Source organism: Rissa tridactyla, chromosome 1 (genome assembly GCF_028500815.1).
Source record: "Rissa tridactyla isolate bRisTri1 chromosome 1, bRisTri1.patW.cur.20221130, whole genome shotgun sequence".
NCBI classification, from domain to species: Eukaryota; Metazoa; Chordata; class Aves; order Charadriiformes; family Laridae; genus Rissa; species Rissa tridactyla.
In genome coordinates, this window is record NC_071466.1 from 799,071 (window position 1) to 818,193 (window position 19,123).

The window sequence follows — 19,123 nt, forward strand, 5'->3', positions numbered from 1 at the left end:
GGGGAGACCTTATTATGGCATACAAGTATCTAAAGGGTGGGTTGAAGGAGGATGGTGCCAGACTCTTTTCAATGGTTCCCAGTGACAGGACAAGGGGCAATGGGCACAAGCTAGAACATAGGAAGTTCCGTTCAAATACACAGAAAAACTTCTTTACGGTGAGGGTGACAGAGCACTGGAACAGGCTGCCCAGGGAGGGTGTGGGGTCCCCTTCTCTGGAGATTTTCAAGACTCGCCTGGATGCAGCCCTGAGGGATGTGCTTTGGGCAATCCTGCTTTAGCAGGGGAGTTGGACTAGATGATCTCTAGAGGTCCCTTCCAACTCTGAAGTTTCTGTGATTCTGTGATTCTGTGAAGCCATTAAGAGTCTTGCCCTTGACTTCAGTGTGAACCCTGAATGAAAGGATATCAAATGGAAATGTGTATATAATGTTTTAAACAAGGGATCTATCCCTACAATTATTGTGCCATTTAGAGAGGAATAGCTAGAAAAATATATTAGCACACGTGAGCTGCATAAATTACCATTTTAGTTGGAGACCTTTCAATTATCCAGCTGTCACAAAGAAAGGCCTTGCTATGTATTAACTGATAAATCATGATAGGTTATGCTCTATTATCATAAGTTATCATTGGTTTAGGACATCAAAGGCCTGGATACACCAAGGAAAGTAATAAAAAATTCCAGATGCAATCATACTGCCTTGCAGTATGTCTTGCATATTACTTTGAAATGTTAACAAGGTACTTCTCAAATGTCACTTTTCAAACAACCTCTGTGAAATATGATTGCAATGCAGAAGAGCCTGTACTTCATGAAGTTATAATTTATCTAACAAAAAAGAATCAGGTTTTGGTTTTGCATTGCTATTTCCTAAAATTTACATAGTTCATGTGCATCTGTGTATAATTGAATTCTGGAATGTATTTTGTAATACAATTTTTAAAATTGCCAAATAACGAGCTGTTGTCGTATTGTACTATAGAACAGGTATTTAAGTTTTCTAGATAACCCCTACATGCAATTATTTTTTCTATAGGTTATTAACATTCATTTATTTTCAAAGCCTTTTCTACCATAGTTATAGCCAAGAAAACCCAAAAGAGTATCTCAATATTTGCAGATGAGTGTGCAGGTTTGGTGACAGATCTACATTTACAGAGACAGACATAGAGGTGCTGATAAATTTCACATGTGGTATTCCTTGGTGGTAACCATAGCCACGGTTTTGAAACCTAAAGCCTGCTTATGATGTCTTAAGGGCTTTGCATGAGTATAAACATTCTTTTCGGTAGTTTCACCCCAAGCAGGTTGAGAGTCCTATCCTAATCCTTTCTTTGCAGACTTATAGTTAGATACAGATACTGTGTTAAATTACACATTTTTACTCCAAGTGCGATCATCTCATCACATCTGTATGCTTTTTCTCTCAAGTATATTCTGGATTGCATCAGTTTTCAACATTATATGTTGGGTACTTGCATTTTTAAGCAAATTTCTTATGCAGAAGGCAATTACTCACCCAAGGTGCAGATCACCCCTGGGCCTCATTCTTATTTTTGTGAAGGCCAGTCTCTGCCAACTCAGTACAATAAAGGAGCCATAAAACTGCTCCTCAGCAAGAATCAGACCCACTTCAGCAGAGTAACTAAGCAAAACGTAATGGTCCTGATCTAATGGCTTCTTCTGGTCTTTGTATCTGTGAGTTCTCCCACAATATTTTAAAATTCCTTCTCCACATGGGTCATTGCAGCTTAAAGAAATCTCAGCGGTATTTATGCTGAGAGAAGTTCAGATTTTTTCTGACATCCCAAAAGATGGTCAAGAAGCTACTGGCTGCACCTTTTTTTAAGATTTCCTTATTTTGGAAGTGATTTAGGAAAAAGTTGTATGACTTACACTCTTAACTTCACCCAAATTGGAATGATCCCTTATGCCTAAAGACCACTTCGGACCAGAATTCTATTGCTTTCTGCTATTGACATAAATCCTCACCCATTAAAGTGGTAGAACATGTGACTTAGTGTTGGCTAAACTCTTTCAAAATCTGCTTTGGGTCTTGTCTGAATATAAGATTTTTTTACTGAACACCATTGGGGAGAGAATGCTGGGTTTGGTGAGCTGTGGTTTGGGTATAATAAAGCAAGTTCTGTGTATTTATGGCACTAAATTTGTCATGTTTGTGGAGACGTCCACGCAGAAATCAAGGCAATGCCTCACTGTGGGAATTCTGGTCACTTAAAATGTCTAACTCCAAGCACCGTCCGGCTGGAGTTGAGTGCACAGACATGCATTAGTTGAGTGCACAGACATGTATTCTCTTCTGAAAATGATGCTTCTAAATCTGTTTTCTGTGGAAATGAGAAATACAAGCTGCTTCAGCAAAAGAAACACAGCAAAGGAAATCACTCTCTGATTCCACATTACTTTGTGCCACCAAGAAGCGACTGTATTCCTGTGTAGATCTGCTCTGAATCTTGTAAGAGATTTGTGTTTCACTGCAGCAAAGCATCCTTTAGTCCAGACTTCTCAAATCTGGAGATGTACATATTGTAGATTAGCTCTGTCATTTCAGCATATTTATTATGGCACACTATTTTCAAGAAGAAGCTGGCTTTGAATGCGGTAGAGCAGGTGATGAAATCGTCAGGCTGCAAGGTCTTTGACACAGTTTCTTCCTTCTGATGACAATGAACCTTTCTAGTGACGTTCCTCCTCTGATAATCATTAAAGCCTGCGTCTACCTCCACAAACAGCTGACTGAAAGAACTTCACATTTATAGCCTATGACACCTGAGTTATTCTGAACTGAGTTTTAGAAGATGAAGGGCTTATAAAGCTGTTCTATAATTCAATTCTCTGACTATCTGCGGGTAGTACCGACGTGAGTTCAAGGGAAGAGCTGGCCATCACACATTATATTATCTGAAGGCAGGCACTGAATTAATTAGAGGGATGTGTCTTGATCTGAGCACAGAGCTAGGAACGCAGTCCTGACTGATCTCAGCGGCAAAGCTTCAGGTGGCTTCAGCAGGAGGAGGATTTCAGCGTATTTACCCTGCTACGGTCATTATTCTCGGTCCGACTTGGTTTCCTATGTTATATCTGGCTCATTTTGCTGAACAAGGTGTTAAAAAAAAAATCACTGAAATTACTGATTCCCTGGGAGACGGTGCATATTAATTTCTTTGTATTTTTGATTAATTAAATGTGTGCTAATTATTGCAATTATTGGCTTGAAATTACTTTTTCTTTCTCTGAAAAAATGCCACATAACACCTGTCATTTTAAAATCTTTGCACACAAAGAATTTGCTATCCGCTGGAGAACTACAGATTTTATATTAGTCTCTCTAGATTTACTATAGAGCATATGCTGAAGTCTGGAGATTTAAGACTTATAAAAAAGTAAGAGTCTGCTTAGCACTGTGCTATTAAATGAATGGAACCTTTCTACATATGTATGGTTTTAAAATAGGGGCTAAAAATACAAATAATGTTGTTAACATATTGCCCTCACCGTTTTCTTCCATGTTCACATTGTTTATGTGTGAGCACAACATTGAGATTCACCCCAAAGTTTGTGGTTAGTTATAAACAGACAAATTGTCTCAAAAGTAATAAGGCTTAGTATCAATATTTGCATTATGATTCAAAGTAAGTGCTGAAATATGACATATATTTATATTTTTCTTCAAATTTAAGTCTCCAAAGTTTCCTTGTTTATACGTCCAAAGATTAAGTATATTACTTATCATTAAAAGTATTCTTCTACAGAAACAATAAGATGCTTTGAAGTACATTTCGTAGTGGTATAATAGGATTAATAATTTTACAAATATATACCAAAAAAAGGAACGTAATAGTTGGTATACAGACATAGAAGTTTTTCTATTACATGCTACTTTTTTCAGGCTAAAAATGCTGTAAATATATACTCATTGGAATTAAATACAGATTTATGTATACTTATATAGAGATATAGATACATATGCCACGTGTTAAATCGGAATTCATGGCAGAGAGGAGACCCATGGCAGTGATGAAGTGCAGTGCCTGTAAGCGCATATACATATGTATATACATATGTTTATGTGTATTGAATTTTTTGTTACGTAAGTGAATAGTTTTACTTAAATCAGATTTTTACCCATTTCTGAAATATTTTTTAAGTAGTAAGGCTCTTAATTATCTGTTCATTCATATGACTATGTTGGAATTTATCATAAAGACTGTTGTTGCACACCCATAAAAGTGGTGCTTGGAAGTCTAATGGAGAATCATTCCATTACTGACGGCCCCTGGAAACATTAATACAAGATAATTCTGATTCAGAATAAGCTATTTTCCTCCTGGTGGCCTTGATATAATGAAAAATCCCCTCAGTCAGTGCAAGCAAGGTCAACTGTGAGTAGAAATATAGCATTGGCTTGTATTTAGTGCTGCTGTAGAACAGAGAATCCTCCTGCACTCAGGGTCATCCCAGAGATGTTTCCATTTCAGCTGCAGGGGATGCGCAGAAAATAGCTTTGTGACAGCGTTTCAAGATAGTAGAGTTTTGCTTATCATTTCTACCAATACACGATTCCTGTACATGACTTTTTGTGTGTGTTTGCTCATATAGGCTAAGTCGGTACATAACATTGCATTGCATTGCATTGTGCATTACATTTCAGTGCCTGAGAAGCTATACTGAAGTCAGGCGTTCTAAGGAAGATAAAAATCAGTATTTTCACAATAAAAATACATATTTGATTTAAAAGTTTTAAAGATGAATCTTTTTTTTTCTTTCCTGTATTTCTTCTGTTGCTGACATTATGTAACTGGTGTTTTTTGGCTGTCATTATGAGAAATTTGCAGTTTGAGGAGCTTAGAGTGAATTATAAATATGAGTCAACAGCATTAGCATCGTTGAAAAGAAAAGCTGCTGCCATGAATCACGGAATCACGGAATCACGGAATCTTCAGAGTTGGAAGGGACCTCTAGAGATCATCTAGTCCAACTCCCCTGCTAGAGCAGGGTTGCCTAAACCACATCCCTCAGGGCTGCATCCAGGCGGGTCTTGAAAATCTCCATGGTTGGAAAATATACATCAAGGAGTAATCTTTCTACCCTATAACAAAGCAGTGATGGAAGAAGTTCTAACGTCTGATGGCCAATTCCCAAATAAATTTTAAACTTTCCTACAGCACACACTCCTTCCTTTGCTTTTACTCCTCCTTTTGGCAGTCCATATCTAATGTGTAACTGGAAAAAATGGTTCCTATCCCTCTTTTCCTAACATGTCATCATGCAAAGAAACCATTCATCAAGCTTTCTTCCTCTCTCCACCCTTCTTAAGAAGAAGCGTGGCCAGCAGGTCAAGGGAGGTGATTCTGCCCCTCTACTCCGCTCTGGTGAGACCCCACCTGGAGTACTGTGTTCAGCTCTGGAGTCCTCAGCACAAGAAGGACATGGACCTGTTGGAGAGAGTCTAGAGGAGGGCCACAAAGATGATCAGAGGGCTGGAGCACCTCTCCTGTGAGGACAGGCTGAAAGAGTTGGGGCTGTTTGTGCAACTCGGAGAAGAGAAGGCTCTGGGAAGACCTCATTACAGCCTTTCAGTACTTAAAAATGGGGCCTAGAGGAAAGATGGGGACAAACCTCTTAGCAGGGCCTGTTGCAATAGGAAAGGCTTTAAACTAAAAGAGGGTAGATTTAGACTAGGTATCAGGAAATCATTTTTTACACTGACGTTGGTGCATCACTGGTCCAGGTTGCCCAGAGTGGTGGGAGATGCCGCATCCCTGGAAACGTTCCAGGTCAGGTTGGACGGGGCTCTGAGCAACCTGATCTAGTTGAGGATGTCCCTGCTCACTGCAGGGGGTTGGACCAAATAACCTTTAAAGGTCCCTTCCAACCCAAACTATGATTCTATGATTCCACGATTCTACGATTATTGAAGACTCAGCAGTTCCTCCTGGTAGCAACAGGGAGAAGGCCGGGCACAGTATGGGAACTGCCTGCTGACTTCAGCATGGGAATGTGGACAAGTATGAGAGGGTCCCCAGCCTGGGATAGGACATCTCTCTGTCTATACAGAACACAACAGGAGAGTCCACATTTAGTCCACAGAGCTCCCATTTTGGTGCTCATTCCAGGTCACATCCTTGACACTGTTTGTCAGCACTTTCAGAGCATCCCACGGTAGCACAAAGTCTGCAGAGACAAGGACCAGCTGGCCGCTTCCAGGAAGAATGAGACGCAGAATGACAGCAAGCTTAGAAGACAGCTCTTGAGAGGAAAGTTGGAAAGAACTGGGTTTATTTAGTCTAGACAAACATGGAAGTCTGGGCAAATGGTTGCTTTAAAACAAAGGCAGTAAAAAAGTGAGGGGCTTAAATTGTAGCACAGTTTTACATTGTATCTTAGGAAAAACAACCATAAGACCTTTTAAAGTTGTCTAGGCATAGAAAATGCCTTTCTTCCTCGTAATATGTCAAATATTTTCTTTCTCCTCACTGAAGAATTATTCATGACTCAAGAGAGCATACTGCAAAAGTTGAATATCCTTGGTGTTTTAAGGGGTAGCATTCAGTAAAATTTCTCTTCAGCTCAGGGGACAGCCCATACAACTTGTGTGTACGGCTATAACTTCCTCCAGTTGGTCTGATTAGCTACGAGAGCTTGCAAGCATGAAGACGCGGCATCACACAGTGGAAACTATTTTGTCATAGACCGGCCTGCAGTCAGGCCGAATTACTTGCAGCTCTGGACTACAGATGCAGTCAGCTGCAAAACTCTCTGTTTTCATGCAAATTAGATGTCGCTAAAGACTAGCAATCTCTCAAATTGCCATCTCAACCTTTCTCAGTTTGGGGAAGTTTGGATACTCTGCAAGTAATTAGTACAGTAATCCCGTGCAAGATATCTGCCAAATTCACTGCACAGCTACTTCTTCTAGATATCATCTTGTAGAAAACAGTGTGTCATGCTGCCTAAAAATAATCAGTTCATTTCTTTCCTTTGAATTACCCTTAAATTCATTTATCTTTATAATATGCATGAAAAGGAAGACAAAGATGAGGAATTGCAATCTAAAAAAAAAAGACAGGCAGCAAGACAAGAATCCCCATTCATTGCGTACACAGTAATTATAAAATGAACTCATCAAAATGCAACAATTTACAGCTCTCACCAAAAGTAGTTCCGCCCCTCTGATATTAATTAAACAAATTTACCTTTGCAAGACTGGCAGTGCTTTGCAGCAGAGAATGAGGACTCTCTAATATTTTTAGAGCTTTTAAGATATAGAAAAAACCCTGAAAGAGCAGGGAAATACAATGAAAGGAAAATTAAAGACAGGCACTCAGTCCACAAACTCCTACACAGGTGGAGAAAAATTCTCAAATGTATTCTCAAATGCTATAGGTCAGATTTTCGGCAGGAGAGTGATTACACGTGGGCAGAGCAGCAGTTTCCATCATCATTATGTGGCCTGCAAACAGATTTTTGCATAACAAAAAAAGACCAGTCTGCAGCTTAATGAATGTACTCATTAACTGTAATAGCTTTAGCTATGGACTGAACGGGGAGGGACTTTAGAGAAAAAGAAATCAGCTCAACTGATCCCAAGATACTGCTGCGTTTTCGATTTAGAAAATAAGTGGAACTGTTTACAAAAGGGAGGGTGGGGAGTATATTTTTGTTGTATGCGTGTGTCTCTTAGCATTTTGTCTAATCTTAGAAACAATGGTTTTGAAATGTGTGCTGAATATTCCAGGCAGTTTTCACAGGGATCCTAAAGCTGCATTCCCCAGCTCACTGTTACTGACTCAAGACATTTCAGTGACCACAGTTTGTCCAGAGCCAATAGCTGGAAAGTTACTTTTGGTACAGTGAGTTACTTGATGGACCTATCTAGTAGACATGTCTTGCGATCCGTGTCTTGGGATTTGCGTACGTCAGAGGCAATAGGTACCTTTTTACTTTAAAAAAATAATAAAAAATCCTACAGTGGTTTCAGTGATGCAGAGCAAAAAAGCATTGAAATAATTTGCAAACAGCACACACATATTGCATAGCATTTGCATTAGGTGCAGGTAGGTCAGCTGGTTCTGTATGGAATGCATTATGTCATGAAGAAATTTGCATGTGCTTTGGGAAAAACCAGCTTAAAATACCTACATTTTCACTTCAGCGTGTATCATCATTTGCTGCTTAAGCAATCCAAATAAAGTCTTAAGACCACACACCCTTTAAGGACGATGGTCTCACATTTCAGTATGTTAGGTGTAGTATGGAAGGCAGAAAATGTACTCTAGCTCCTCCCCTGTAAATCTTGGTAACTTGATCGTACACACCTGAAACCTTGGTGGAGTATAACTGATTAACTTTTCTAAAGTGAGCAGCTAACAAAAATCTCCCTGATGGCCAAAAAGTCCTATTTGCAATTCACTGCTGCTTGACTTATTGTTACAATAAACTTAAAGTGACTTTGTAGTCAAAGTTTCATATAATGCAGCGACTGAAAAGAGTTGCAGTAGTTTTGGGAACTGCCAATTTGCACGGTGTCACGTGGTTGTTCTGCTCCTCTTTTACCATCCAACACACACTTGCTAAATTTTGAGGCTGATTATAATTTTCATAAACTCTTCGAGTCAAGCATCGTGTATTTTTCTCTATAGATTCATTTCTCGGCACAATGAAGTTCAAATTCTGATTCGCGCTGTCAGGACGCGGCATGGAAAGACAACAAAAACATAACAGGCATTGGCATTGTTCAGGAGTACTTAAATTTGAAGCTGTCCTTGAAGGATATTGTGGTACTGAATGGAAAAATAATCATTTATACTTTCTATTTAATCTGTTTCTCAGTGTAGAATTTTCTTCTTTAAAACTTTTCTAGTCCAACTGGCCTTCAAAAGTTGCAGACTTTCCCTGCTTCCTTGGATGGCTTCTCAAGAATCTGAAAACATTAATTGAAGTCAACATTATAAAGAAAAATCTGAACCATATAACTGAGATTTAAGAAATGTCATAAACAGTATAAAAGATTTGTAATGTTTAAAAATAAAACCTGCATCCATTTAGTGTGTAGGCATGTCAACTTGTGCAGTCACTTTGCTGTTGTTCAGATCTGATGTCCTATCATTGACTAATTGCTATTAGAGTGTCAGTTCCCATGACTGAGGTGATTTGGACTTACAAGAGTAACAAATCGTACCTATAGGGACAATAATACCAAATGGCCGCTATGGATGTTCAAAACTGAGTGGGCGGCCTTAAACTGCCAAACCGGTGTTTACTTCAGACTGTTGGCCAAAATGTCTAAATTAGGGAACACAGAATTTCTCTTCTGTTTTAAAAACACAAAGGATTATCTTAATTATACTGAGCAATATTGTTATTTGGGGAATATAGGTAAACCCCTTCCTTTCACAAAGAAAAAGAGATTAAACAATGTCTTTTTCTTTTAAAGTAATTTTGAGAAGACTGAGAATTTAAAAGTAACAAACAAGCATTTCTAGTTCAGAGAAAAAATGCCTTTTCATTTAAGATAACTTGACTGTGTAAAATGTTAGATAGCTCTAATTAGGAGATATTTTTTTTCCCCTGTTTCTTTCGTCTTGTGCATGAGCAAGTGTTTTTCTTTATGGTTAATTTCAGTGCTTCCCCTCTAGAACAGGGATGCTGATTCTGCTGGGCACAGCTGTGTGACCCACTGCACACTCCTGCATATTCTGACTGCATCATTGGAATTACATGTGTGTGCAGTCAAACACATGATTAATCCTAAATCAATTTCTGTTGTTTGTTGACGTTTCCCGTAGCAACTACAGAGAGAAAAAAACACAATGACAAGAAAAGAAGGTCAAACATCATGAGAAGCTGGGGAAACTGAGAGGGAAGGGCATTATTTTAACTTTCTTTGCATTCTTTCTCTAATACACTGGGTTTTATGCAGCCATCATTCCCAGACATATGTCAAACCTCAGCATAAGCTAATACAAATGCAAGGCAGAGTGGATGTCAAGAAGTCAGGTAGATTACTGTCCTCCCTTCGCTAGGGCTTCCTGGGGTGCATCAAGAAGAGTGTGGCCAGCAGGTGGAGGGAAGTCATCCTCCCCCTCCACTCTGCCCTGGGGAGGCTGCATCTGGAGTGCTGGGTCCAGTTCTGGGCTCCCCGGCTCAAGAGGGACAGGGAACTGCTGGAGAGGGGACAGCAAAGGGCTACCAAGATGCTGAGGGGACTGGAACATCTCTCTGATGAAGAAAGGCTGAGGGATTTGGGTCTCTTCAGTCTGGAAAAAAGACGGCTGAGGGGGGACCTTATCAACGCTTATGAATACTTAAAGGGTGGGTGTCAGGAGGATGGGGCCAGGCTCTTTTCAGTGGTGCCCGGGGACAGGACAAGAGGTAACGGGCACAAAGTTGAGCACAGGAAGTTCCACCTAAACCTGAGGAGGAACTTCTTTGCTGTGAGGGTGGCAGAGCCCTGGCACAGGCTGCCCAGAGAGGTGGTGGAGTCTCCGTCTCTGGAGACAACCCAACCCCGCCTGGAGGCGTTCCTGTGCCACCTGCTCTGGGTGACCCTGCTCTGGCAGGGGGTTGGACTGGGTGATCCCCAGAGGTCCCTTCCAACCCTATGGTTCTGTGATTCCGTGAAGGCAGGGCCATTTATATCAGATGGATGTTTGTCTGACTTGTTCTCTGACACCCCCAAAAGTCTCCAAGCTCTTCTAGAGCCTCATGATCTTTACTGTAAGGAGTATTTTCCTGGTGTCTAAAATGAGTCTTCCTCCTTACAGTTTAAGTCGTGAATGCTTACATCAACATGATAAACAAATTATGATCTTTTTGCTGCAGCTTTTTATGTACCTGAAGACAGTTATCACATCTCTCCCCTAGTATGGTGTTTGGTTCTTTAGGCTACAAATCTTCAGCTAATTCAGTCAAGACTGTTTTCTAGATCACCTTCTAATTTTTTGGTTGACGCTTTACCTCTGCCACTAATCACTAGCTTTTTCTTTTGTGAAGTTTGATGCTAAAGGCCGTCCTGGATTTGTCTTTAGTAGCTTTCTTCCTGTAGTGAACTGCAGGCCAACACTTTCTTTATTCTTCTTCTCACAATAAAATCATTAGAGAACTGCTCTCTGTTACTTCTGATGTCCCTTGTTTGTTGCGGCTAGTTCTGTGCCTTGACCTTTCTCATTTTATCGCTACCTAATGTTTTCCTTTCATGTTGATCCTTTAAAACCTGAACTTGCTTCTGCTTTTCATATATTTCCATCTTTGATATGGGCACACTAGTGTCTTACTTCGTCTCCTATCCTTCCTCTGCATGGCACTTTTTAATTCAGTCCTTTTTAATTCTTCAATTCCTTGCACATTCCTTACAACAGATCTAACCTTAAAATTTTCTAGGCTTCATGAAGTCTACTATTTTTCCTCTTTGCTCTTTTAAAAGTCACAAATGCTATTTTTCATGATTGTTCTCACCCAATTTGCCTTTTGTCTTAACCTTCTCAAGCAGTCCCCACCCACTGATTAGACACCTACAGCAGAGCCTCTGCTTTCTTGTCACCAGGTACAGCTTGTGTCCAAGTACTGCCTTCTAGGCTTTCCAAGAACTTGATAGACAAACTACTGCATTGTTCTCCTACCCCTCATTATCAGTAAGTTCTGTGCTTTGGAGAATGTTCTGGTAGCAGCTGACAAAAGCCTTTCTCCCCATCACCTCCCAGATTTGATGGCATTAATCAGGCACTTCTCACAGGAGGGACCATATACTTGTCACCTGTAATCATGACCAGCAGTCAATAACCCTAATTCCTTCTCTGTTCTGCAACTCTGCAACTGAAACCCTGATGTATGAGGCAACGCCTCCTTCCTCCTCCGTTTGCCTGCTTTTCCTGAACACATTAAATCTTTTTTTATATTATCTATTGTATTTACGTGTGCCTAATGATCTCTTCTGAGCAATTGTTGTCTCACACAAACCTTATTATGGAATTAAGGGTTTCCACATTCTCTTATCTAGTTCAAACTGACAGTAGTTCTCTTCCTTTGTCCTGTTTACAGTGATGTGCAACTCTAGTCATTTGCTAGTCCTGTAGGAGGCGTCAATCAGCTCTGCAAACCCCTGAATCCCTGTTATCCTCGACAGCAGATTGACATTAGTGGCATACTCCATGCTGTTGATAGTCACACTACTTACCTAGTAGATGTGGAGCGCTCTTGAATCAACGTCCATCTTGTCTCTTTGAAGATGTTTTGTGGAATTAAATGCTTACATCATTGTTGACAGGGATTGACTAACTTCACCTTTTTGTAAATGTTTTTTGGGAGGGCCAGCAATTTCTTGACTGCACTGTATGAGCCCAAAGCAGTCATCACCATCATGCATATTGGATGGTCTTTATAATCATTAAGCGTCTTTCTGATAGCCTCTTCATAATGCTTCAAACATGAGCTTGTTCCTGTGGTGCTTCACCTGAATGTTCTCCCCCCGCATGGTGATTCTGTCCAGAAAAAAAAAAAAAAAAAAAAAAAAAGGACTTCATTCAAACAGGTGGAGATTTCTTTACAACAGACACAGTCCTGCATCTCATTTTTCTTGGGTATCAACACTTTAGTGTCAAAGAGTGCTTTTCCTTCCTCCCATAATCCCTGTGTATGATAGGCAAAGTGGATTGATGCCAGCACAACAACTGGGGAAGACCTTACTGGTGCTGGCTGTTTCACATGGAAGATGGGAAAGATGGGAAAGGGCAAAACACAGAAAATCCAGGAAGCCACATTGAAGTTTCTCACATTTTACCATAGCAAACATAACCCTATAACGTCTGCACCTCTATCTTCTGTGTACATACAGTATAACCAGTCCTACAGTGAAAGCCCTGCTTGTTCAGGTACCCTTAGCTGGAGGAGTCTGAAGACTTATTCCCTACCACTAGTACCCAGGGTTGTGGGGGAGGAAGCGAGCAGGCTGCTCACGATCCATGATCATGGCTGTGCAATCCCATCACTTAAACAGGGTCTCTTTTGCCTCAATTTTTCTGTTCAGATGTTTAAAAGTAACTTTATGTATAGTAATGACCTAAAGCAGTGAATTATTTTATTGTATTTACGTTTATTCATTAATTGTTACATTTATTCATTAGTAAATTTTGTAAATATTGGTGGCTCTGTCACGTCATTTATTAGACCCTTCCTGTGATATAAAGCTATGTTGTGATTTACTGTAAGTAAACTAAACAGACCTTAAACAAAAGAGCAGAACTCTTCCCCTCTGTTTGCTGAAGGATATTTTTGCACTAAAATCTCCATTGGCCTGGCATGTCCTTCGAAACCCAGTAGCTGGGACAATGTACACAGGCAAATAAGATCTGATAACAGATAAAGAACATTATGATAATGGACCTCGTGTTTCAAGTTCGTCTCTTGCTAGTACTGCAACAGTAAGAGCTATTTAGCCATTTTTCTCTTTTTCCTTCATTCTGGGATTTCTTATTTTTTTTGGTGCACAAGAATTTTCTTAAATGGTATCTTTTTCTTTATTTTTCTTTTTTTTCTTTTTTTTTCTTTTTTTTCTTTTCTTTTTTTATGTTATATATTAACATGATATATTTTGTTTGATACGGTGGGTTATTATCCTGTATCGCACCACCAGGCTTTAAGAAAAATGCACCAGGCATTATTCTGACGGCCAAGACTATAGACACAGAAGAACTGGATAAGGGGAAAACACATCACGATCCCGAAAGACCATTTGCCACTGTGCTGAGTGTGGGTGTAATATTGAGGGCAGCCAGATCTGCGCATGTCACAGTCCTCTTACCTTGTTGACAGCTTTCTACCCTGGCCAGCTGATGAACGGGATACACGCGTTACTGCGTACGCCTGACAGACATCTCAGCAAGGGGCTCCTACTTTTGGTGCTGCAGCTGTACAACTACTGCTTTCTTTCACAGCAGGGTTTCTTCATGGGCAGTTCTGTCTTCAAGTCCTGGAGGGATCACTTTAAGGACATTTGCCCATTAGTTAAAAAGCAGCACCCTCTCTTTCTAATAACCAGAATCACCTAATCAGTATAAAACTGGAAAGCACAGTGTCTGTGCAAGGGAGAAAAAATGAACTTGTGTAGTGACCTGCTGAGGATATCCATGCCCTATTTAATCTCTTTGGACTCTTTCATAATCATTACTGGAATACTGTTCACCTGGGATTATTTTACTACCTATGAGGAAGCTGTTCTTAACCCCTTGTTCACCTAAATATCCTATACATCCCACTGCTAACATAAAGAAACATCTCTTTCACCAGCACACAGTCCTGCACTGTGTTGGTGGTAACCAACCTTCATTATACTCATTTGGAGCTCCTTGCCACAGCCAATTTCTGGTGCTACAGCATCACTCAGTTGAACCAGTAAATTTAACGACGGGTAATACCATTTTGAACCTGTCATAATGCAACCGCCAATGGAGTGCAATGATGTCAACAGCTACTACAGAAAATGAAGCCACTAGGAGAAGAAAGAAGGTTTAAGGAGGGACAGGCAGGACTGTGACATTAAGCAGGTATCTCCCTCTCTGTCCCCTCTCCCTCTTCTTCACGCCATACTGAGTTCAGAGGGTGTCACGGGTCTAATAGCCCAAACACATCTCTATCATCCTGCCACTGACATCTCATAAGTGTTGCTCCTCTACTGTGGGTGCAGAATTTAAATATCACACGCTACTGGTGCTTTTTTATACTAATGCAAGCCCGTTTTCCTACTCCTCTTTCGCTGGCCTTTAGATATTAGTTTAGCACTTGCCTTGCCACCTTGTCTCTCTGAGGCTCTGTTACCTCCACGTCGTTGTCTCTGCAATACGCACTGTGGGTACGTCTTTTATATAACTCTCCTAAAAGCCTTTTGCCCCAGAAGCTAAACTGAAATACTCATTTGAATGACAAGCCGCTCTGCTGAATTAAGAAGTCTTTCTGTGGAAAAGTTGAGAAGAAGGGTTGTGTAATATGAAGTTGTTATTTCTGTCTTATTTAATGACTTGAAGTTATAAAATGGTATCTCTGTTGCAAATCTTCTTAGAGGCGATAACTATTCATAAAGTAATACTATAAATTTTATAACACTGCTGGATTATATCTACAAAACTGTTCCTCTGAAAAATGATAAGGACATTAATTACAAGAAAACAGTTTTTTTATAAGTTGTTTACCAGACAACTCATAAAGCTGGGATACTGACAGCACAGCTCTAATTCTCTTAAATTCTATTCAGTTTAAAAAAAAAAAAGCACACTACGGAAAACCTATCACTTCCTGCTGTCAGATTTTATGAGGATGGATAAAACTGCTTAAAAACTTGCCAAGGATTAAGATGAATGTTTCAAAGAAAAGGTTGAATCACTCATAAATTTAAAAAAAAAACTTCTGTGGCTTTTATCACAAAACAACCCATAAATGGTTCTAACTCTTTGTCCAGTAAATACTGCTGGTGGAAGGTGGGGAGTGTTTGCCTGTACTGAGCATCCCGAGTGTGGCTGGAACATTAATACCTGTGTGCAGCCCTGATTGGATCTAAGCTTGGAGGTAGACTTTCCAAGTGCCGTATTGGAGCGGAACACCAGTGCTCACCTTTCTCCTTTCATGAATGCCTATTTTACTCTTTTGTGCCGAATAAATTCGTGCATTTGAAATCTGAAGCCTGTTTAACAGTCCCTTCATGTCTGTTCCAGACACTGGATATTACTTTTGCCACTGGTGAAGCTGCTACTTGTTGACATTGCAGCTGTGCTGGTAAGATGTAGTCAAGAGTCCAGGCTTCAGTGAAAACAGGGTCCGTGCAGAAGGAGTTACTGTCTGATGTCTTGACTTCTGCGTGTTACCCATGTAGAGACCAGGGAAGGTGCAGGAGCCTTCCCACGTGCTCTGCGATACAGGAGCAAAGTTTAAGGCAGGCAGCGAATGATCAAAATAGAACAATATACCGATAAAGGTCACTTACCTCAGTTACACTATGACTAACTTAAAATAGTTAGGGCTAGCTCTGAACAACTCGTGAAGTTTTACAATAAGACAAATTAAGCTTATTTTTTATCCTTCAGTTATTCGACCTTTGGGATTTAAAGGTGCTCTTTATAGTCATTAACATCAGTGTCTTTTAGAGGGGAAAAAATCCCTATCAGATTCTTCTGCAATTCTCTAACTGTAACTGAAATATCACGTTCACCATAAACCAGCAGAAACCTGCAATGCTCTAATGAGATACGTACACCTTTAGTGCAACTTTGCAAATGTCAGTACTGTCAAGAAAGTCCATTGTGAAAACAGGGAGGGGGAATTACCCTGAGAAATTTGTGACATTTTGTTTGGTTTCAGTTTTCAGTCACTTCTGACTACTTGCGGTCCGGTCAGAGTGTTGCATGCAGAAAGGTGAGCAGAAGGGGTTGAAAATTCTGTGTGTGGGACAGTGTCACGGGAGCTCGTAATTCTCCAGCCACCAGCAACCAAGAAACAGAAGGAACACATGGATCTGCGTGATGCTCTGCCTGGCTTCGTTAGTCATGTTCTCAGGGAGGATTTATTGCTTGAGATGCAACGCCATACTGTCTCAGCATCTAAGCCCTGAGCTGGTATTTCTGCTTGAGCAGCGTCAGCCCATTCGAAATGTGCTTCTGGCTCTTTGTGCCGTGCTCCGTTGTGCAGTATAGGCATGGTCTGCGACACAGTCCTGCCCTCCGCACTGTCAGAGGTCCTGTCCTCGAGGTCACCTCCTTTCAGGTAGGAGTAGCATCATCCCAGTTCAGTAAAGCACTGAGTCCAGGATTTTCTCCCCAGAGCTCAGTGAGGCTTAGCATGACGCAGAGATGTGCTTATACCTGGCAGATTTCAGGATCCGTGATTTTTAACGTTGCTTCAATTACCTGAAGCGGAGGATGAAGAATATATCATCTAAGTAGAAGGTGCCAATGACAAGAAAATGCAAGGAAAAAGAAAACACTGAATTAATCTACTAGAAGTATTACAGATGCTTTACTAATCTCCACTCAGAATCACAGGTGTGGGTGTGCGGTCTTAGGCTCTGAATTTTGTTTTTAAGAAAATTATTTTCATATTCCTTTGAATGGTTAACGTTGCCTGTCTTTCATTTATCTCTGCAGTGATGGCTGGGCAGACAGGTACGATGTGACAGAAGGGTATCAGCGTGAAGCTGTCGGTGGAATAACGATCAAGCTCCAGTCTCCTGATGTGAAATGGTTTGATGATTACTACCTACAGCTTCGGCCAGAAACCAATCACCGAAATCCATGGTTTCAGGAATTTTGGCAGCACAGGTTCCAGTGCCGGTTGGAAGGGTTTCCTCAAGAGAACCCTAAATACAACAAGACTTGCACAAGTAAGTGAATTTATTTCTTCTAGTGTATAAACCAGCATGACTGAATGTCTGGTGTAAACGGTTCATGTTGGAGTGATGCAGCCTGGTTTGGTGGAAGAGTGAGTGGTGTTGGAAGGAAAGAGGCTTGAGTCACCATCCTGGCTCTTTCCAAAATGATGACAACCACAATTTTAAAAGTATTCAGATCTCTAAAGAAACAAACAACTAGCGAATCAGTACCTAACGCCTCTCTATACTTGAAAAACTTGATTCTACCTTACCTTCATAGGCATCAAAATGCTTTCAAATGCTGTAATCCAAAATTCAATGCTTCTTTTCTGGAACAGGGTTAATCATATTGGTTTACTTCACAGGAACAATGAGACAGCTAATATACTAAAAGTTATCTGAAGTCCATCTGGTAATGATGATTATTTGTGTACTTCAGGTAGAAGACTAGCTGGCTTGAAAGATTTCATTAGGTTTCCTTTCAGCCATGAGTCATTTCTGGAAATGCTACTTTAAGCTGATCTTTTTCATTAAATTGTACTGATTTAAGAAAAAACTGCCACAACATTTTGTCATTTTTGCAAAACAGTGGCAAAACCATTTTTTCCCAGAAAAATGTAGTGTGTTTTTCTGGTTTCGTTGGAGTGATTCCAGAGGAGGGCCACAAAGGTGATCTGAGGGCTGGAGCCCCTCTGCTGTGAGGACAGCCTGAGAGAGCTGGGGTTGTTCAGCCTGGAGAAGAGAAGGCTCCGGGGAGACCTTATAGCGGCCTTCCAGTCCCTAAAGGGGATCTACAGGAAAGACGGGGACGGACCCCTTATCAGGAGGTGTAGTGATGAGACAAGGGGTAGCGGTTTTAAACTGAAAGAGGGGAGATTTAGATTAGATATTAGGAAGAAATTTTTTACAGTGAGGGTGGTGAGACACTGGAACAGGTTGCCCAGGGAAGCTGTCAATGCCCCATCCCTGGAGGGGTTCAAGGCCAGGCTGGACGGGGCTTTGAGCAGCCTGGTCTGGTGGGAGGTGTCCCTGCCCAGGGCAGGGGGTTGGAACTGGATGATCTTTAAGGTCCCTTCCAACCCAAACCATTCTGATTTTTTTATTACTTCTGTTATTTACTCTTTATTTCATGAGATGCCAAGCAGTACCAAGACAATGGGCATCGTGTCGACGACAGGCCATAAGGTGGTGCCAGTCTGGACATTAGCCCAACCACAGCTCTAAGTCCCAAGGGACCTTTCCTCCTAAAAATGTCGATATCTTCCACACACCCATGAGAACAAGAAATGGCTTTAAGGATCAAAGTCTTGGATTTACGTAACAAAAACCCCCACCTAAGTCCCACTTAACATCCTTCAATTTGTACAAGGTTGCAGAGGAAGTTTGTGCCTGAGCTGGAAATTGAATCTGGGAATCTCAAAATCTCAATGTGCACCTTCAACATTCAACTGACTTTTCTCCGTTATTTTTATTTTGCTACCCTTCCAACACAGCCTGACACAGGTTTTATTTGCACTATTGACAGCTACTGCATATTGAGCAGTAAACTTCATTGATTTCCCCATAATAATGTAGATCTCTTTCCTGAGATGTCAGTACAGTGGGCATGGCTGGATACAGGGTAATAAAGACCTGGTTTCTATCACTGGGCTGTGTTAGCAATGACATTTCAACTTGACTTTTCTAGGTTTCTTTTTTTACTTACTTTTTACCAACACTGGGAGAATCTAATTTCTGTTTTATATGAA

At 40.6% G+C, this 19,123-nt stretch overlaps 1 protein-coding gene across 3 annotated transcripts in view; it reads left to right on the forward strand.

Moving 5' to 3' along the window:
* The window catches only part of GRM5 (glutamate metabotropic receptor 5), a 280,202-nt gene that overhangs the window by 202,591 nt on the left and 58,488 nt on the right, over positions 1–19,123 (forward strand). For all 3 annotated transcript variants that reach the window (XM_054188162.1, XM_054188163.1, XM_054188164.1), the window contains exon 3: positions 17,152–17,387. In XM_054188162.1, the coding sequence (XP_054044137.1) occupies positions 17,152–17,387 (236 nt within the window). The remainder of the gene's footprint in view (positions 1–17,151; positions 17,388–19,123) is intronic.